Below are 22,079 nucleotides of genomic sequence, written 5' to 3'. Positions count from 1 at the left end.
ACAGCGCTGGTTTAGCTATTGTACTGATTGCTCAGATAAAGTTTCGTCTTCACTTTGAATACTGACAGATTGCTTCTTGGAGTCTGTATGGCTCTCAGGAGTTCTGATTGTCAAAGGCTTTGGTTTTGCGAAAGATCTTGTGGTATCGGAATATCAGTTCCAAGAAATGGCTGTTGGGAAGACAGGGTGTAGTTGGAAATATTTAGCCAGCCTTGATGTTGCTTAAAATGAAGGATTTAATGCAGAGGTTGTAATTGCTTTTACACTGAGAAAAATTGTAACCTATTTGCAAAACCATTAGTAAAGTTGTCAATTTCATACTAAATTCATTTCATTTGAGAAGATCCTCAAACTACATAGTAGGCCAGGCAGTGACAGTGGAGACAGAAATACAGAGTTAATGTTTCACATCAGTAATCTTTCATCAGATCAAGGAAATGGTAGAAATCAAGCATATTTTAAGTTGCAGATGCTGGAGAGAACAAAAGTTAGTTGGTCGGAGACTGAGAAAGATTGAATGATACAAGCTGGTGGTGTCGGCTGAGAGAGGATGGGGAAGGCTTGTTAATTGCTTGGAGGAGCTGTAAGTAGGAGATGAATGAGGACAGAAGAGGAAAAAATACTGGAACAGGATCTCCTGCCTTTTTATCTCTTCCCTTTCCATCAAAGACCCAAATGCTCCTGACAGGCAAAGCAGCAATGCTCCTCTACAATGAAGAAACCAGATGCAAATTGGGTGACCGCTGTGCAGACTACCTCCATTTCATCTGCAGGGGTGATCCTGAGCCTCCAGTTGACAATCACTTCAGTTCTCCATCCCACTTCCACTCTGATCTTTCTTTGCCCCCTCACTGTTCCAATTGACCGTTTTGTGTAATCTGTTCTCTTGGTATCTACAGAATTCACTTTGTTCTTTCTATCCTTCATCTTTCTGTGCAATGTAACATGTCACTTCCTAGCTTTTCTGGTTCTGAAGGAAAGGTTATTGGTGTGAAACATTAAACTCTCCTTCTCCCTCCACATGAGCTGCCTGACCTCCTGAATACTTCTAGTATTTTCTGTTTTATTTCAGATTTCAAGCATCTGATTTTTGTTTCCTTTTGATCTGTCTTCATTTTGGCTGATTTGCAATCTTGCACTTGTGTAAATTTGTCTGTTTGTCTAAATCTGTGGTGATACTTGTGGTGAGTCACAAGAAGTGCTTGACTTGATTATTATTACTTGATTTATCTTTTCTGTTATTTTTCTTAATTTAAAATGAAATGCACTGAAAGCTGAATGATGGGACTGGCAGAGTGTGTTGTTTGTGTTTTCTAACCTTGTTGAATAATTATCAATTTTTTAATAAATTACTCTTGGAATAGCCTTTATTTTCTGGAACAGGTGAAATGTCTACATTCAGAACTCTGCAGCACAAATTGTACCTTCAACGGTCTGAAAATTTCCAATTTTCCAACTGTACAAATTGTTCCTCTTGTCCCTGACTCATCGGAATCTTCACTGTGGCAGCTGTTTATGTACTTGTGCTCTTTCCCCTTTTGATTTTTGTGATTAAATTGAGTAACTGAAAGGATGCTGTGTGCCAGAAAAATGGATGGAACAATTTAATGACATTCTTTGATGTTTTGAAGTTGACTATCATTATAACTTGGAACTGGAAGTTGAATCAGTTGTCCATAAACTGGATAGTCCTTGCTGGGGATTCTGGCACTCTGTCAACTCCTCCTTGTATTTGGAAGGATATATACTGAAAAATATCTAGTTTTCACAAAATCACCTACACTTCACTTCCATTGTCATTTATATCCCATTCCCATGTGAAAAGTAATCATAGAACAGAGTATTCAAGAGCAAGTATAGACCAGGTTAGACTTTTTTCCCTCATCCTTTAATATGAGGAAATGCTGTGACCTACTAGAATAACTTGCTACCTGTAGGGATGAGGCTCCAGAATTTTAATTATCTCCCTTCTGGGCAGAGCGAGAGAATGGCCTTGTAAGAACATAAATCTCATTATTAAATAGATCCTTGCATCATTAAGTACTAATCCTAGCCCTCTTGCAGTGAAATTAATTCATAATTACAGTGAACAAGCAGCAATCTTTTGGCATTAATGGAAAAGAGAATGAGTTGCTGTTTCCATGAAGCAACAGACTGGTGTGAATTGGCAAACAATGTGGGGATTTGCAGCTTGTACTTTATCTCTTTCTCTCCATAGTTTGGGGTAGTTGCATGCAAACCATGCTGTGCAAGTCCTGGGACCTGATATACTACTTCCCTTATAATTTGTAACAATATGATACATCTTGCCTGACTTCCCACCTACTATGCCAGAGGAAATTGCTTAAGCATGCTGGATAGTTGTCTACTAACAGTAATTTTGTCCAACTAGTTATTTTCTGCTTCCATTACTCTCTTCCAATTTCTATTGATTCCTAGACCATATTAGTTATGATCAGACAAACAATTGTGCACCAGCTCTGCTTAAGGTACATGGAAGGGTGCTGAATGAGAGTTATGCCTCTCGAGTAATAAGACAGAATGTTTCTCTTCAGCAGGTATTGATTATGATGGAATTGATATTTTGCAGTTGAGAAAATATTAAGCCCAAGTTATCTTTTCTCATCAATATCCTTTTGATTGCCTCGTAAACTTGTTTTGAGAGGGGTGGTTTAAAATCCGTAAGTTCTGAGTAAAACATTTATGATTTGATATCCAAAAGCAAAAAAATTACTCTAGATCCTGGAAACCTGAAAGGGAGCACAAAATGCTGGAAATACCCAGCTAGTCATCTCTGGACTAAGATGAAGGGTTTCGACCTGAAACGTCGACTGTCCATTTCCCTCCATAGATGCTGCCTCACCCACTGAGTTCCTCCTGTGCTTTTTGAGTTACTCCTTCCCCAGAAGAGTGAATCATTGGAATTCTCTACCTAAGAGGGCTAAGTAAGTTCCATCACTTGGTATATTTGAAACTGAAGTCAAAAAATGTTTGGATATGAAGGGAATCAAGCGATATGAGTTTAGTGCAAGAAAGTGACACTTAAATAAAAGCTCAATTCTTATTGAATGGCAGAACAGGCACGAGGGGCTGCATGGCTACTTTGTATTTCGTGTGCTCTCAGTTCTAGCATTTTTACTCACAATTCTTTGTACTTTGCATTTCCTTGATCTGCCTTCTGTCATTCACTAATGCCTTTGCCACTTGCTTTGACTTTTATCACTCCTTTTTCTCATTTAATCTTTCCTCCCCTCCTCCTGTTCTCTGCACCTTGTAACTTGTTTTATCTCTTCCCAATTCTGATGAAAGGTTGCTAACCTGAAATATTAGCCACTTGTTCTCTGTTCTCAGATGTGCCTGATGTGCTGATAACTTTTGTTTAACTTCTTGATTTTAAAAATATTGGTCCCAACTTCTAAAAGTGCAAGAGTTAGATTTCATGGAACTTGCTCCCAGTTTATCTACAACCAAAAAAAAAGTCATGACGCCTAACAAAAAAAAAGTCATGACGCCTGAGAGAACTGTCTTTCTAATCTTGTTTCCGCTCTCTTCTGTCACTGCAGCTCAGCATTTGCTCAGGTGCTTCTGACGAAGTTTTGTGCTCCAATTGCTTGTGTGTAAGATTTGCAAAGCATGATGCTAATCCAGTTTTAGTAGAAGTCACCCAGTTAATGAAGAGTCATTTTTCTACATTTCTATGCCCAAAGAAAAACAGTGAATTAAAATTAGGGTTAAAAACAAATAACATAAGGTGCTATATTATCTCTTTCTAATAAATCTACTGTGCAATTTGTAATATTAATTGGATAATTTTCCCTCCTCTTCCCCCGCTCCCAACCTGCCTGAAAGCTCATCACATCTAGTAAGCAGAATCCAGCTTTACCATCCAGACCTTGAATGATGTTATAAATCCAGATGGAGTGCATGTTAGATCACCTTTTGAATTTCATCAAATGCTCTGTAGGCACCATCAGGAGAAAGGTACCTGGCTAAACCCTGAAAATGAAACCCTGACTAAGGAAATCTTCACTGTTGCTTTTTTTTCCCCAGATGAAATACTAAATTGAAGGCTCTGTTCTCTTGGGTGGAGAAGGGGTAAAATATAAATGCAAGTTATTTTTTCTTTCTGCACTTTCTGATATTTTCCATTCTGCAAGTCTCTTCAGACTTGTGCTTTATTTTTTATCTTTGGAATATTCTTATTACATCTGTTCTCTTTGGAATGCCATGGGTCTATAAACATTGTGTATATTTGTCTGGTTCTGGCAGTGCTCTGTATACACTTAAGATAACGTTATGGATTTTTTGGTCGTAGGTGAGTAGTACCTTCTGCAAGCTGCTGATCCTGGTTTTAAAAACAAAAGTCCAAATTTTCCTTTGGATATGGAACCCATTGGAAGGATTTTTCTTGGCTAGAACTTGCATTTAGATAGGCCTTCTGCATTGATGGGGGTATCTCATTGGAATGGGGGGGGGGGGGGTTGGGAATGAATTGATAAGTGTCGCACACTACTAAAGTTGCTCTCCCTATAAAATTCATCATGGCAGGAAAGACCTGGCTTTCTGTAGTGCCTTTAACAAACTGCAGCATGTTTTAAACCCATCTTCTTCTCCGAACAATATCCCACGTAGAGCAAGAGATGAAGACGAGGCAGCCTGTTTAGTATTGTTGGTTGCAGATAAATACTGGACAGGAGACTATGGAAATCTCCTTGAAGTAGCAGCATGGGACATTTAATGCATACCAGAGAGGGCTGGTGTGGTCTTGGTTTAATGTCAGTGTCATATTTGTGTTGGCCCCAATATTTTAAGCTGGCCCCGTCGGGTTGGAGCCCAGGACTTTGACTAAGAAGTGCTACCAGGTGTCATGGTTAACCAATTAACTTGTGAATTGTAGAGATCCATAACAAAAGTACTACAAATTCTCTCTTAACTTCCTCTTTGAGGATTGTTTCGAGCCAACTGGTTAATGTGCAATGAAATCCTTGAGGCCTCCGTCATATTGTAAGTTGTTAAATGCTGAACTTGGTCAAATATGTTTGGAGAAATCCAAACTGTTGTTGGATTAGGGTCTAAGTTGCTATTTAAATTGTTATTTTTCCTGTAGTTTAACTTTCTTTATGCTTGCTTATATGTTTGTATGGCAGCGTAAATCAAGATTGTCCTTGTCATTCACAGACTTCTCACCTGTACTTTGATGAACATCTAATAAAATGGCTGTAACTATAAGATTTTCGCCTCATTCTTGACTTCTGAAGAAATATTATCTCCAGATCCAACAATATCCTCTGTGGTCTTTGTCCATTCATGTAGTTCCTTAAATAAATTGATATCTTGAGGGGTGTTATTTGTTTAAACTAGCTCTTTGAACTCTATTAGAACAATGTTGCTATCACTTAAAATATATGAGTACATATTTCACTTTCTTTGGATTCATTTGTGCCTTAATTCTTGCATGAAGATTGTATTTTCTCCAATCTACAGTGGCTGGGTCAATGATGGAGGAGCTTATGGGCATACTGTTCACTGCGTTGTTCATTTTGAGTGTTTTAGTATGTCAAGGTGCTCCATTGACACTTAATACTTTGAATTTTCTTCTGTACGTGCTTTGCTGATCTCCACATACACCTTAGACTCTTGAGGCAATTTTGAACAGTTCTGGAGTTTGACCATGTTCTTTGTTTTTCAAGACTGATGTGAAGAATTAATTTACCATGCCTGCCATTTCCAGGACACTATTTCTGCTCAATTTATCCCAAAGGACTCCTCTACCCTTGTCTGCTTAGACATTTAAATAGCTTATTTGATCCCTTTCACTTGTTCCATTTTTAAAAGGAAATCACTTTTTGGGGTGGGGGTTTGGAAACAGCAATTATTTGTAAATGTATCTACTTAAAAATTGGACCCCTTCCTGCTTTTATTGCTTTGTGTCTGAATGGCTGTCTGATGGGCATGAAGCAGAATTAAGCTTCTTGGTCCCTCTACAGTCAGGACATTTCCCCTCCAGTTCTAAAAATGACAAGCCTTTCCTACGCTACTGAGTTTCAGTCCTCTTAATTAAAAAAAATACACTGCCTTGCTAATATTTCAATCCTTGTACAACCTGATATCTTTGCATCTCACTTCTGAGCTTTGTTTCAAAAAAGTTTGTCTCTGATTTTTCACTCAGCTATATTGTCTTGTTCATCAGCTGATGCTAGCTTTATTGAGATGTAGAATCGGCCATGTGGCACAGAAACATGTTCTTCAGCCCATCATGTGTGTTGCCACTTGGGGTGGGGGAACTATTAATCTCACTTCCCCGCACTTTATCCAAGATCCTGCACATTTTTCCCCTTTTTCATGTGTATTAGATTCCCCTTTTGAGTTGCTGTTGAATCTCTTTTCAGTGCCATTTCCCCAATTGAATTTCAGATCCTAATAATTCGCTGTAGAAGAAAACTTCTCATTTCCCCTTGCCAATTAACTCAAAGCTTCTGGTTCCTGGCCCAACTGTCAGCGGAAATAATTCTGTCCTTGTGAAATTGAGTAAATAATTTTGAACATGTTTGTTTAATGTCCTTTCCACCTTCTGTATTTCAAGGAGAGCACTTCCAGCTGCCCTAGTTTCTGCATGCAACTAAAGTTCCACATCCCTGAATTATATTGAATTTCTCTATTTTGAGGGGAAAGGTTAGGGTGCAAAACTACTAGGGCCATTAGGATTATAGATTCACATCCTTGTCCGTCAGTACTGATGTCTGTTCTCTTTCAGCTAGTTGGATCAGCCTCCTTGGGTACTTGATAATGAGATGTGGTTTGGAAACTGAAGATGTGTTGGCTGTTTGGACCCAATCTCACTATAAAATAAAAACAGTTTTGTGAATTTCCCCATTATTCTCTCCAATGGTTTCCTTCCAGCGTTGCTAAGATTCTGTTTCTATCTATGCGGGCTCTTATTTTACACCAAATTAATTGGAATGCCTTGTACCATGGGACTTGTGTACTAGGAGTTGGATTGAAATTGATTAAAGTCAATTAGCATTACAATTTTGTTACATGTTTGGGTGATTCAGTCTTTTCTCCCATATGGGAAAGGACAGTATTGTAAGGAATTTGGTCTGGAGTTCTGGTTTATGTAATACCAATGCCACTTTTTTGTATGTTTGTGACCTACATTCAGCAGAGCTTAACGTGTAATTTACCACAAGGAAGCAAATGACTTGGCAAGCACATCACTTTTGAACTTCATTAAGCAGGTATTGCTTGTCCAAATAAGAAGGAACCTCTTAAGCTAGGTTTAGGAGTTGCAAAATACTTTTGTATTTTAGGGTCCATTATTTAGGAAATACGGTTGAAGTCATGTACATATAAGTAAATACAGAGAATGGTGGATGCCTGGAATGTGCTGCCGGGGGAAGTTATGGAAGCAGATACAATAGCAACGTTTAAGAGGCATTTGGACAGAAATGTGAACTGAGACAATGGAAGAATATAGACCATGTGCAGGTAGATGTGCAATTTAAATTGGCATCATGGTTGGCACAGACATGGTGGGCTGAACAACCTGTTCCTGTGCTGTGCTGTACTGTTCTCTGTCCTACATTCATGTGAGTGGGTCAGAATGAACCCTGCTCCACTATCAATAATACCAAGGCCCCATGGCTTCGGTCGTCAAGGTACACTTTCCTTGTACGCTTTTGATATCTATTACATCAGTTCAACAATCAAACTATTAAAAATTAACTCAAACCTAATGTAATTAAATGTTCATGCTGACACAATTACTTACAAGAATGCGACTTGCATTTCTTTTTCTTGCAGCCATTGCTGTTCATTCAGATTGATGAGCTCACTGATCTTGAGCCACATCTAACCTGACAAAGTGTTAGTATGCAGATAGAAAATCTGCTCATGAGGAATTTAGTAGGTCATGCTCCACCAAGGGAATTTGTGCTGAGTGTAGCCAGGAAATTATTTGTGGAGCTTTGCAGTCAGTTTTGGACATCTGAATTTGTGCTAGAGACCCATGTGCAACTGCTAATAATTCCCAGCAGATTCCAATTCATTATGCTGCTCAAGAATGATGATCAACATATGTGCACTCTCTTGTGATGTGTCTGGGCCTCTCTCTTCCTTCTTCCCTATGGCACTGTGTATGTGTGTGGCTCTCCTTTTCTCTGATTCTTTTTGTGTTTGTCTGTCTGTCTCATAACGTTAATGCATCAAGTGCAATAAAATGGCACTTGCTATTACACCCTAACCTGATGCCCAGATTGTCCTTTGCCAGAACCACCCAGCTCCAGATCTTGGTGTAATCATAGATTAAAGAGCTGAATTGCAGAAGTGAGGAGAAGTGACTGCTGTGACATAAAGGCAGCATTTGATTAGGTGCAGGACATCAAGAAGCCCTGGTAAAACTGAAGTCAGTGGGGCACCAGAAGAAAATACTCCAAAGGTTAGAGTCATGCCTTGCACAAAAGAAGGTAGTTATGGTTGTAGGCTGTCTATCATCCCAGATCCAGGAGCTCCTCAGGATCCAACTACTTGATGAATGACTTTGTGCCATGACATCTGAAGTGGGAATATTCACTAATAATTGAACAATATTCAATTCTATCACAGCTTCATGGCAGATGAAGTTTTCCATGCCTTTCAGAAATGGGCTGATAAGTGGCAAGCAGTACTTGTGCCACAAAGTGGCAGGCAATGACTACATCCAGCAAGAACAAGTCTAACAATCGAGCCTCTATCAGAAAAGCAAAAAATTGCAGATGCTGGAAATCCTGAAATAAAAAAACAAAGTGCTGCAATTTCTCAACAGGGCAGGCAGCTTCTTTGGAGAGAGAAGCAGCGTTAATGTTTCAAGTTAATGATCTTTTGAAGAAAATAATGTTCTGATTGCCTCCTGTGGTTTGGGTGGATGCTAATGGAATGATTTGAAGTCAAAATCAATCCATTGCACCTTTTCACAACCTCAGATTCCAAAGGGATTCTTGAAGTGCAGCAGGAAGCTCCCTCAGTAGACATTCCTCCTCCAACCAACATGACAAAAGAAAAAGCTTCACTGGGAAATTGATGCAGAATGTTTGTTATGCAAGTTAATGGTGCAACGAGGCCATTCATAGTACATGAATGAAACAAATGCATATATTGATATATAAGTGAAGTACTCTACCCCCACCCTCCCTGTAAAATGAAGAAAATGTCTGTGGGAGTCTTAAACCCTCACTAATTTGTATAGAGCTTCAGATTGGATGAAAATGCTATTTTAAAAAAAAGTTTTGGTTGGCAGGTATTGAAGGTAGTATATCGCAGTCCAGCCACTGAGTTGCCATACTATGGGAACCTGCTTATGGGCTTCTATTTTATTCAATGCACCCATTCTCTTTCTTTTCTGTAATCCTTGAAGCATAACTCGTAATATCATGTAGAACCTTTGGGGGCCCAGTGATTCTCTTAAGTAATCCATCTATGTTTCTTTGCAGAATTAACACTAAATCCTCCAGAAGGAATTGTTGCAGGTAAGCAATGCCACATTATACAACTTCCAATAACTCCCTCTGTCTTTCATAGGTCCGCACATGATATCTGAAAATCGATTAACTATCAAGAAAAATGCATACCAGGCAGGGCTATGATTATACATTTATATTGTTGGTACATTGAACCAAATAGCACAATATTGGAAAATCCCTGCCGAAGCAATTTTTTGTTTAAATCATGGATCCTCCCTGGTATATAATCCTCATTGGTATATAAAATAATGTTAAAATTTAACAATGAGATTACTTGAATAACCCAATATTTTAATTTGGAAAACTTGTTAGAACTTTGGATAAACCATCTTTGAAACACTGAACACCATTAACTGAACAAAGAGAAAGCATGACTGGAGAACGTGAAAATTAGCATTAAATGAAATAATGAACTGACCAAGTTTCCTTTCTCTTGGAAAGAGATGTCATTAAACACCTCCCCCTGGTTCTATCTCCCTCTTTGTCTGGTTCCACTTGTTATCTACCAGCCAGCTTCTGTTCTATCCCCCTTTGGATTCAGAATTGGCTCGCCCGTAGAAGACAGAGGGTGGTGGTAGATGGAGCGTATTCTGCCTGGAGGTTGGTGACCAGTGGTGTCCTGCAGGGATCTGTTCTGGGACCCTTGCGCTTTGTGATTTTTATAAATGACTTGGATGAGGGTGTAGAAGGGTGGGTTGGTAAAAGTTTGCTGGTGACAGAAATGTTGGTGGTGTTGTGGATAGTGTAGAAGGTTGCTGTAGGTTACAACAGGACATTGATAGGATGCAGACCTGGGCTGAGAAGTGGCAGATGGAGTTCAACCCAGATAAGTGTGAAGTGATACACTTTGGGAGATAGAATTTAAAGGCAGAATACAAGGTTAATGGCAGAACTCTTAGCAATGTGGAGGAACAGAGGGATCTTGGGGTCCATGTCCATAGATCCCTCAAGGTTGCCGCGAAGGTTGATAGGGTTTTTAAGAAGGCGTATGGTATGTTGACCTTCATTAGTCAGGGTATTGAGTTCAAGAGCCGTGAGGTAATGTTGCAGCTCTATAAAACTCTGGTTAGCCCACACTTGGAGTATTGTGTTCAGTTCTGGTCACCTCATAGGAAGGATGTGGAAGCTTTAGAGAGGGTGCAGAGTAGATTTACCAGGATGCTGCCTGGATTGGAGAGCATGTCTTATGAGGATAGGTTGAGTGAGCTCGGGCTTTTCTCTTTGGAGAGAAGGAGGTGAGAGGTGACTTGATAGAGGTGTACAAGATGATAAGAGGCATAGATCGAATGGACAGTCAGAGACTTTTTCCCTGGGCAAAAATGGCTAACGTGAAGGGATGTAATTTTAAGATGATTCGAAGAAGGTATAGGGGGGATGTCAGAGGTAAGTTTTTTACACAGGTGTTGGGTGCGTGGAACGCACTGCTGGCAGAGGTTTTGGATGCGGATACATTAGGGACATTTAAGAGGCTCTAAGATAGCCACATGAATGATAGAAAAATGGAGGGCTATGTGGGAGGGAAGGGTTAGATAGATCTTAGAGCAGGATAAAATGTCGGCACAACATCGTGGGCTGAAGGGCCTGTACTGTGCTGTAATGTTCTATGTTCGTACTGCTTTATACTGGCAAGCTTTCCTCTGTCCTCTCAGTCCTGACTCAGGTCTCAACCAGAAATGTAAACTTACAACTCTTGTCTCTGCAGATGCTGCTTGAACCGCTGAGTTCTTTTTAGCATGTTGTTTGTTCTTCGTTAAAATTATTGAAGGGTTTGGAAAGGAACAGGTTCTTCCCTTTAGCCATTTCTGAACGATCTGTGAACCCATGAACACTACCTCATTATTCCTTTTTTTTTGCAATATTAATTTATTTTGTAATTTATAGTAATTTCATGTCTTTGCACTGTACTGCTGGAAAACAACAAATTTCATGACATGTAATTCATTGAAAATAAACCTGATTCAGAATGACAAATCGAAAACTGCTTCACGTATGTTGAATCTAAGTCAAAGGCCATAAATAAGTGACACCCTAATAGATCCAGTAAGAGAAACTGGAGAAATTTCCTTACTAACGCAATGGTTAGAATATGGAATGACATTTTATTTTAATTATTCATTTTTAGGATCTGGGCGTCACTGAAAATGCCAGCATTTATTGCCCATCCCTAGTTCCCCTTGCAAAGTGCTGATGAGCCACCACCATGAAATATTCCCACAGTGCTGTTAGGTAGGGAGTTTCAGTGTTTAGGCCAACAATTATGCTTCCTAGTCAGGGTGGTATGTTGCTCGGAGTGGAAGCTACAAGTAGTGGTGTTCCCTGGCTCCTGTTATTCTTCTCCTCCTTTGTTGGTAGAGGTCATCCATTTGGGAGGTGCTGTCAGAGTAGCTTGGGCAAGTAACTGCAGGTCATTTTGTGGATGGAACACACTGCAGCCACTGTGTGTCAGACAAGTGGAGAGCATTCCATCACACTCCCGACTTGTGTGAATGGGGGAAAGGCTTTGTAGTGTCAAGAGATGTGCCTCTTGCTGCAGGATACCCAGCCTTTGACCTGCTCGTTTAGTTGTGTTACTTATGTAACTGCTCCAGTCAAGCTTCTGATCAGTGGTGACTACCATGTAGAATAGCTAAGCTGCATAGGTACACTTAAGAAATCTTTTAAGGATCTTGTATACTTCAATTGGAGCACCTCTCAATTTTCTCTTTTTTTTTTCTGTTCATAGGTCCAATCAGCGAAGAGAATTTTTTTGAATGGGAGGCCTTAATCATGTAAGGTTAAAAATTTATAGTATGTTTTGCCCCCAACTCACTCGACTGATTTATGTAGATGTCCATTAGTGGTTTAAGCAGTATCTTGATAAGTATGCATGAACAATATGGAACCTTTTAGGAACTAATAGGCCTAGCAAGCAGTAGTACAAAGCCATTGTTGATCACAGGTCTACATTGTTTCATTTGTGGTTGGAGAGATCAATCTTATCACAAGCTGATTAATGTGATCTTAAATTTACTACTCAATTAATTCATTACCCTGGACATTTACCTTCTATTTTATTTTTGTTTATTAGCACACATGCACGTAGGTGATTGATGTGTTACTTCTGTTTTGTACAACAGTGTGGTCTACTCGGTGGAACATCTGTAACAAGTGTAATAAATCAATTTAGTGTATGTATGAGACACCTTGAATCTCAATCTGGAATGAATGGCTGCCTTAATTGAATTTGTGCGTACCCTAGGATAAACATTATTCCCTCATCTTTTGCTTGATTGACCTACGTGTATCAGGGAGAAACATGTCCCACAATTTAGCCAACATGAATTCATAATGGTGCTTTAAGGCTGATTAAACATTCATTGAAGGAATCTTCCAGTGGTAAACAAAGTGCTAGAAAATACTCAGCAGGCAGGCAGTACTTGTGAAGGGAGTAAAGTTAATGTTTCAGGTTAATGACGTGCATCAGGATTGGGAAAAGTTGAAGATAAAACAAGTGATGTCATCACCCATCTGAATGAGCTGTAAAGCAAAGGAGATGTCCATTTACCACCTCCCTTCCTGCTGTCTAGGGCTCCAAACACTGATGAAATAGCATTCATGTACACTTCTGTTTTAGTATACTGCAAACATTATTCATGATGAAGTTTCCTTTACAATGGAGAAACCCAAAGCATATTAAGTGACTGCTTTGCAGAACAACTCTGAGTCTGTGACCCTGAGCTTGCAGTTACCTATCATTTTTACATTTTTTTGTCCTCCTCCAACAAGCTTGACCTCCAACAATGTCTTTGCTCCTGAATGCTGTTCCACAAATAAGCATTTAATCAAATTTGAAGTGCCTAGGTTAAGTTATTTGCAGGGTAGAGTGGCAACCTTTAGCAATACAAACTACTTTTTTTTTCTCTCAACTAACTAAATGGGGTTTGTGCTGCTAAAAGCTCTCACTTTACTCAATAAATGATTTCATCTTTCCAAGAATTAACTGAATTAACTTTGAACTAAATTAATCTTAGATCTGTATTTAGTTAGAGAACAAATAATAATAATGAGCAAAGTTGGTATTTAGCAACTGGAACAATCCTTTACTATAAAAATGTATTTAAAATTGCGCTTATTAAGAAACATTGATTTTAGTTTAAAAATAATTGGTGTTGGAATTGCAATTTCTTCCTGTGTTGGTTTATTATTGTCACTTTTACCAAGGTACAGTGAAAAAACTTGTCTTGCATACCGATCATACAGGTCAATTCATTACACCGTGCAGTTACATTGAGTTAGTACAGAGTGCATTGATGTAGTACAAGTAAAAACAATAACAGTACAGAGTAAAGTGTCACAGCTACAGAGAAAGTGCAGTGCAATAAGGTGCAAGGTCACAACAAGGTAGATTGTGAGGTCAGAGTCCATCTCATCGTATAAGGGTCTTATCACAGTGGGGTAGAAGCTGTCCTTAAGTCTGGTGGTACGTCCCCTCAGGCTCCTGTATCTTCTACCCAATGGAAGAGGAGAGAAGAAAGAATGACCCAGGTGGGTGGGGTCTTTGATTATGCTGGCTGCTTCACCAAGGCACTGAGAGGTAAAGGCAGTCCAAGGAGGGGAGGCTGGTGTCTGTGATGCGCTGGGCTGTGTCCACAACTCTGCAGTTTCTTGCGGTCCTGGGCAAAGCAGTTGCCGTATACCAAGCCGTGATGCATCCAGATAGAATGCTTTCTATGGTGCATTGATAAAAGCTGGTGAGAGTCAAAGGGGACAAACTGAATTTCTTTAGCCTCCTGAGGAAGTAGAGGCACTGATGAGCTTTCTTGGCTGTGGCATCTATGTGATTTGACCAGGACAGGCTATTGGTGATGTTCACTCCCAGGAACTTGAAGCTCTCAACCCTCTTGACTTCAGCACCGTTGATGTATACGGGTGCATGTACACCGCCCCCTTTCCTGAAGTCAATGACCAGCTCTTTTGTTTTGTTGACATTGAGGGAAAGGTTGTTGTCGTGACACCATTCCACTAAGCTCTCTATCTCTTTCCTGTACTCCGACTCATCGCTGTTTGAGATACAGCTTAAAACGGTGATATCATCTGCAAACTTGTAGATGGAGTTAGAGCAGAATCTGGCCACACAGTCATGAGTGTATAGGGAGTGGAGTAGAGTAGAGGGCTGAGGATGCAGCCTTGTGGGGCAACAGTGTTGAGAATAATCGTGCCGGAGCTATTACTGCCTGTCCTCACTGATTGCGGTCTGTTGGTTAGAAAGTCAAGGATCCAGTTACAGAAGGAGGTGTTGAGTCCTAGGTCTCGGAGTTTGGTGAAAAGTTTGCTTGGAATTATAGTATTGAAGGCAGAGCTGTAGTCAATAAATAATAGTCTAACGTATGTGTCTTTACTGTCCAGATGCGCCAGAGCTGAGCGTAGGGCCAGGGAGATGGCATCTGCTGTAGACCTGTTTCGGCGATAGGCGAATTGCAGTGGGTTGAGATTGTCTGGGAAGCTGGAGTTGATGCGTGCCATGACCAGCCTCTCAAAACACTTCATGATGGTGGATGCCAGAGCCACTGGTTGGTAGTCATTGAGGCACGTTACCTTGCTTTTCTTCGGTACTGGGATGCTAGTGGTCTTCTTAAAACAGGTGGGAACCTTAGATTGAGTCGGTATAGCCTCTTGACATTCCTGATAGCTTTCCAAAGGTCATATCTCGATTTCTTGTGCAGGTCAGGATCACCATATTTATGTGTAGCAGTCCTCGACTTCATTAGGGAGTGGATCTCCTGGTTCATCCACGGTTTCCCGTTTGGGAACACCCGTATTGTCCTCTTTGGTACACAGTCTTCAACACACTTGCTGATAAAGTCTGTGATGGTGGTGACATACTCATCCAGGCTGACAGCTGAGTCTCTGAACATGGACCAATCCACTGTCTCAAAGTAGTCACATAGGAGCTCATCTGCTTCCTCAGACGGCACATCATGATGGGCTGAAGGGCCTGTATTGTGCTGTATTGTTCTATAGACCAGCACTGCATGACTTTCTGTACTGGATCCTCCCATTTCAGTTTCTGTTTGTATGCAGGGAGGAGGAGCACAGCCTGGTGGTCTGATTTCCCAAAGTGAGGACGAGGGGTGGCTCAGAAGGCATCTTTGATGGTTGTATAGCCGTGGTCAAGGGTGTTAGCACCCCTGGTGGAGTAGAAGATGTGCTGGTAGTATTTTGGTAACACACTCTTGAGGTTGGCCTAATTGAAGTCCCCTGTGATGATGAAGAGGGCGTCAGGGTATCCTGTCTCAAGGTTGTTGACCACGGAATATAGCTCTGAGTGCAGGCTTCATGTCCATCTGTGATGGGATGTAGACTGCCATCAGGATGGCTGAAGTGAACTCCCTTGGCAGGTAGTGTGTGTTAACAGCTACAATACATTTCAACTAAGTAAATGATACAATCTGCTCTGTCTGTCGTTTAATGGCAGTTTGATTGAAAAAATACAACTTCAAACACATACCTGTAGTAGGGGCCAAGTCGAAATTTTGTGCATCTGTATGTGTGAATGACAGCCAGGTTTTAAATCATCTTGTACTGCTTTGCCATACAACTAAGACCATGTGATGATGGTGTGCAATAGCTGTCCCACTCTAAGAATCCAGTAGCATGCATTGAACACTCTGAACTGGAGTGGACTCAAGACAACAATCCTGGGGACAGTGTAAGAAGACATTGTTCCTATGAAACTTTCTCTAAGCTTAAGGAACAACAATTCATCCTCTGACTGGGCACATTACAGCCTTCAGGACTCAACAGTGAATTCAGTAACTTGAGATAATTAGCATGTATTTTGCATTTCGAGCTCACTTTGTGTCCATTTTCTCCTAGTAATTTCTGATGTCATTTGTATTCACCTATTTACTCCTTTTATTATTTATTAGCCTTTGCTATCTCTGTTTCAACCTACTCCATCATCAGTCTCTATTGTCCTGCACTCTAGTGAAGATCCTTTTTATTCTTTCCAGGACCTCTCCATTTCCTCTGCTACTTAAAACTTCTAATGTTTCCCACTATGATGAAAGTTCTTTGATCTCACTGCAGTCTGAGTGTCTGAAATTTGTGTTTTATTTCAAATTTCCAGCAACTGCGGTGTTTGCCTTTTTGTAACTTTCAGTAGAGCTGTTTGAGGAAAAAAACATGAGGCTACCTCTGACATTTTGTGCTGGAAGTTAGTTCACTGGTCATTGGTCCTGAGTTTCTTAAGGGATTGCTGTTGCCTGCAGTTATCATTCACAACCCACTCTTGTCCTTGAGTGAGACCCCTGGCATGAGCTTTTGAACAGATTGATCTTAATGGTGTATTCCCTTGCTAACTGTCTCATAAAAATGCTTTGACAGCTGCAGAAGACATGGAGCAAGATTGAACTACTGTATTTAAAAAAAAGACTTGAAATTGTGCCCACATTCAACAGTGGTTACAAATTAGACATTAAATGTTTTCTTAAAAAAAACTTCTAAAGAAAAAACTTCTTTAAGAAAATCATAAACAAACATTTACCCACATTTTTAAATTAAATCAATTAAATCTAATGTTAATCATTCCTCAATTAACATCACTAAATCAGGATTAAAAGGTTATCTCATGGTTGTTTTTATGAACCTGTTATGACAAATTGTGTTTAAGATGAGAGGGGACCTGAGGGGGGGCAAGTTTTACCAAGCATGATGGATATATGGAATGAGCTACCAGAGGAACTGGTAGAGGCGGATATAATTATGATGATTAAAATTAAAACAAAATATTTGGAAAGGTACATGGATAGGAAAGGTTTAGAGGGATATGGGCCAAATGCATGCAAATGGGACTAGCTCGGGTAAGCACCTTTGCATGGATGAGTTGGGCTGAAGGGCCTGTGTCCTTGCTGTATAACTAACTTTAAATTGCCATGATACATCCTGAAAGAGGTGTTACAAAAGCAAGTCGTTTTGTTTTATTCATACACAATTTTAGTATACTGGATAGAACAAAAATAATGGTTTCTATATTGCCATTTGATATGACTGGCAGACAGTTTTATCTATTTGCAAATTTTGTTATAGTTAATAGAGAAAAGTGCATATTGTATGTGTTCTATAATTAATGAAGGAAAGTTCATACTATATGTGGTTTAACAAATGAGTTTGCAGTTTGGTAATGGTGCCAGCTTTAGCAAGCTTGTCCATATGCGAAAGAACACATTGGAAATCCACCAGAGCTATGAGCAAAACCAATTTCCTAACCAGTGAAGTGGCCATGGTATGGTTCTAATGAGTAGAAAATTAGTTAGCTGAACCGTGGTTGCCAATCTTTATGCAATGTCGTTTAATTAAATAATAGTGGAATAAATAAACGTGCACCTTGTATGAAATAAGTTAGACTTGTAAAACATGTTTTCTCGGAAGTTCGGCAATGTATGGAACTATATGTAGTATGTTTTTAGAGCTTCAGCTGCTGAATGATTGAAGAACATTAGACTTGTATTTGAGTTTTATTTGGGTGTAGAATTCTGAATGAACAGAGTAATGAGAATTCCTGTGAGAACATGCCTTTAGTAACCTGTCAAGTTATTATTTTGGTACAACTTAACATAAGAACAAAAAGTTGGATTAGATTGTGTGACCTTTAAGCCTGCCCTGCCATTCAGTTAATATCATGATTGATCCTGTTCCTCATGAACTTAAACCCACCTGATTACCACTTCCTCTTATTATTCAATAGCAGTACAGAGCAAGGCTATTTGACCTCTAGAGTTTATGCCCCTTCTTTGCAAAAGCAATGTAGCTGGTTTCACCAGGTTTTCAGGTTTTTCCTTTTTAAAGTCCTGATCTAATGACCTTTTTTGAAAGCCACAATTGAAAATGTACCTTCCATCCTGTCAGTGCATTCCAGGTGCTCCCTCCCCAGATTCTATTACTCACCTACAAACTAGGGACAATTTGCCTTCCAACCCACACCCTTGGGATGAACATAGAACAGTACAACACAGGAACAGGCTCGTGGGAAGAAACCAGAGCACCTGGACAAATTCCATCCACTCACTGGAACAGTATGCAAACTCCACATAAAAAGCACCAGAGATCAGGATTGAACCAGTATTTCTGGAGCTGTGAGACAGTAGCTGTACTAATTGTGCTTCCTCCAAACTCCTTAATTATAAAGCTATGTTTAAGGTCTTGACATTTTGTTGAAGTAGCATATGAGAGGAGAGAGAGAGAGAATCAGACCCCAAGGCCCAGAGTGATCTCTCCAGTGGCTGTAAGAAGTTATTCTTGATATCGTGGTCAATATTTATTTAAAAAAAAGATTATCCACTCATCATCATGTTGCTGTTTCGGGAATCTTCCTTTTGAACATTGGTTGTAAATCACTTTGGAGTGACCTGAGCCTATATTTAAAAATATAAAAATGCAAATCTTTTTCCTTATTTGATCAGAAGCTGGCTCCACTTCCATTTTGAACCATCCTTAAGAGGGCAATAGTTTCATTTGCCTGCTCAGGTTGTTATATATGGTGCTGAAACAAGTTATAAACCATATCTCACCTTCAAGTTAGACTCCACAGAGCAGATGGGATCAGTGCAAATAAGTGCGACCAAAGGCAGTGGTTTAGTTTGTTAGAAATTGTTCTGCAAATCCCTGTATTGTATGCTTGCAGATGGAATGAATTGGATTAGATAGACTTAGTGATTTATTGTACTTGCCCCAAGGGCGCAAAATTTCTCTAATCATTTATTTCTATTCTTCATAAAATGGAATTGATGGTCACTTGACACCTCAGAGCATTGTGGCAATTTTTTTGCAAGTAGTATGGGCAGACACTTTTGGATGAGAAGTTGTGGCAACACAATCTGGCTAAGTCAGACATTCTGATCTTGGTTATTACAAAACTTCAATACACTTTTTGCCCCCCCAGTAAATCCCATTGGCCCTACCTTCATATTTCATTTTAAACTAACATTTCCTTGTTCACTTGCTGTACTTCAGATTAATTTACAATAATTTCCAAAAATATCTCATCTCATTCCTTTCTTGTGGAAATTCAGGGAGGGTACCAGAAGATTGGAAAACAGTCAATGTGATTCCCTTGTTCAAAAAGGGAGGAAGACAGAAGGTGGGAAACTGTAGGCCAGTTTAATGTCTATTGTTGTTGAGATGCTAGAGTCAGTAATCAGAGGGAATAGCTAATATAATCAACCTGGTCAATATGGTTTTATGAAAGATAGATCATGTTTGACATATTTGCTTCCAATTCTTTTAAGATATGACAGGGAGAGTTGACAGAAGGGAACGTGTAGAAGAAGTGTATTTTGATTTCCAAAAGACATTTGACAAGGTGGCACATATGAGGCTGGTGCATAAATTAAGAGCCCAAGGTATTGGAGGAAGTATGTATATGTTAGCATGGATTGAAAACTGAACTGCCACATAGAAAACAGTTGCAATAAATGGGTCTTTTTCAAGCTAGAGGGGTGTAACTAGTGGACTACCCTGGGGATCAGTTCTTAGCCTTCAATTGTTTACGATTTACATTATTGACCTGGAGGAGGGAATGAAATGTAAGAACATAGAACAGTAAGCACAGAACAGGCCCTTTGGCCCATAGTGTTGTGCCAACATAGCTAATCCCTCCTACCCACAGAATGCCCATATCCCTCTATTTTCCTCTCATTCATGTGGCCATCCAAGCCCCCCTTAAAAGCCCCCAATGAATTTGCCTTGGTTTCCAAGTTTGCTGCTGGTATGATATGAAAATAGGTGGAAGGGCATGTTGTGATGAAGACACTGATTTATGCAATGGGATATAGATAATTTGAGTGATTGGACAAATAGAGTTTAATGTGGGGGAGTGAGGGGTGCTGCACTTCAGTAAGAGAAATCAAAAGGAGGGTTATTAGTTAAGTGGAGAGAGACTGCAAATGAGTAAAGTTCAGAGGGATCTAGGTGCTCAAGTACGGGAATCACAAAAAGGCAAGTCCAGCAAGTAATTAAGAAGACAAATGGCATTTTGGTCTTTATTGTGAAGGGTTTGGATTTTAAGAAGAGGTAAATTTTGTTACAGATGTACAGGGTGTTGGTGAGGGTACACCTGGAATACTGTGCACAGTTTTGGTCCCCTTTCTGTTTAAAAAAAAGATAGTAGCATTGAAGGCAATCTAAAGCAGATTCACCAGGCAAATTTCTGGGATGAGAGAGTTGTCATGTCAAGAGAGGCTAGACAGTTTGGGCCTGTATTCCTTGGAGTTTAGAAGAATAAGAGGTGACCTTATTCAAAGATATAAGATCCTACAGGGCTTGACAGGGTAAATGTTGAGATATTTCCACTAGTGGTAGAGTCACGGACAAGGGGTATAAAGAAAGGGGTCGGTCATTTAAAAAGAAAACTGTGATGCATAGAAACTTCTCCTCTCAGAGGGTAGTGAATCTCTAGAATTCTCTTTCCCACCTGCCCCTCTTCACCCCCCTGGCCAGGCCATAAGGTATATTTAAGGTGGGTTCAGATGAATATTTGAAAGATCGAGGAATTAATGGTTATGGGCAACTTGAGGCCAGTATAGATCAGCCATGACCATATTGAATGGTAGGGCACACTTGAGGACTTGGTGGCCTACTATGTTCTTGTACCCTTGAAAAAGGGAAGGAGGTACTTGCATATAATGCTGCAATTTCACATGCAAAAAGTGAATTGAACTTGTGGAATTCCCCAGTTACTTGGCTCCTATTTGAGACTCTGGCTGATTTGATAACTCCCAACTCTGTTAATACAAACATAAAAGAGAGGGGTTAAGGTGGATTTGAGTATGTAATTATCCATTTTACAGCCTTGTGAAAGGCTGTTTGCCTGATTCTATGAATTTAGCTTCCTTGTGTTTAGTTAGACAAATATCTAAACTTCCTGGTGTGATCCCAGGTTCTGATTTGAAACATTCTTAGTTAGTATTCAAATTGTTTTTGGCTACTTTGAGTGTCTCAGACTCAGTCCACTGCTCAAATATTACATCAGGCTTGGCTTTTTAGTGCAGCTATTATGTATTGGATTTGTTGTACTGTCTGCCACTATATGGAGCTTTGAGTTAGCTGATGGGTATTGATATTTGTATAAAATGGTGGTGCTGGTGGGGGATATGCACAAGAGAAGGAGATGAAGAAGCTAACAGGAAAATGAATAAAGATATAGAATTGGATATCCATTAATGGGCTGAATCTTTCTGGCTTCAGCTGGGAGCTACCTAACCTCCTGAGTGTTTCTAACATTTTTTTATTTTAGATTTACAGCAACTGCAGATTTTTAAAAAACGTTCATTTACAAGTGTCATAATTTGCCAATTATTTATCTTCTTTTAAATGCTATAATGGCAATTATGTCCACACAAACGACTTTCGACTCTCCTTTCATCTCACTGTTGTAGCAGAGTCTTGGAAGTATCACCTTTTTCCTTTCTTCCTAGTGAATTATTTGGTTTTTTTCTTAAACGATGTGGAGGATGGTGACATCAGTGCAGGATATTCTGATATGCTAGGCCATTATGACATCAAGGAGGAGATGATGTTGGGTCTCTTGAAGAGTATCAATTTGGA

At 39.7% G+C, this 22,079-nt stretch overlaps 1 protein-coding gene across 4 annotated transcripts in view; it reads left to right on the top strand.

Annotated features, from left to right (window-relative positions):
- Nucleotides 1-22,079, top strand: part of ube2g2 (ubiquitin-conjugating enzyme E2G 2 (UBC7 homolog, yeast)) — a 51,876-nt gene that overhangs the window by 14,143 nt on the left and 15,654 nt on the right. For 2 of the 4 annotated variants that reach the window (XM_052013758.1, XM_052013750.1), the window contains exons 2-3: nt 9,468-9,503; nt 12,220-12,265. The exons of 1 other annotated variant lie outside the window; for it this stretch is intronic. In XM_052013758.1, coding sequence (XP_051869718.1) covers nt 9,468-9,503; nt 12,220-12,265 — 82 coding nt within the window. The remainder of the gene's footprint in view (nt 1-9,467; nt 9,504-12,219; nt 12,266-22,079) is intronic. One more of the 4 variants, XM_052013777.1, reaches the window with a different exon arrangement.

This window comes from Pristis pectinata, chromosome 1 (genome assembly GCF_009764475.1).
Source record: "Pristis pectinata isolate sPriPec2 chromosome 1, sPriPec2.1.pri, whole genome shotgun sequence".
NCBI lineage: Eukaryota > Metazoa > Chordata > Chondrichthyes > Rhinopristiformes > Pristidae > Pristis > Pristis pectinata.
This window is presented reverse-complemented; position numbering and strand designations above follow the sequence as displayed.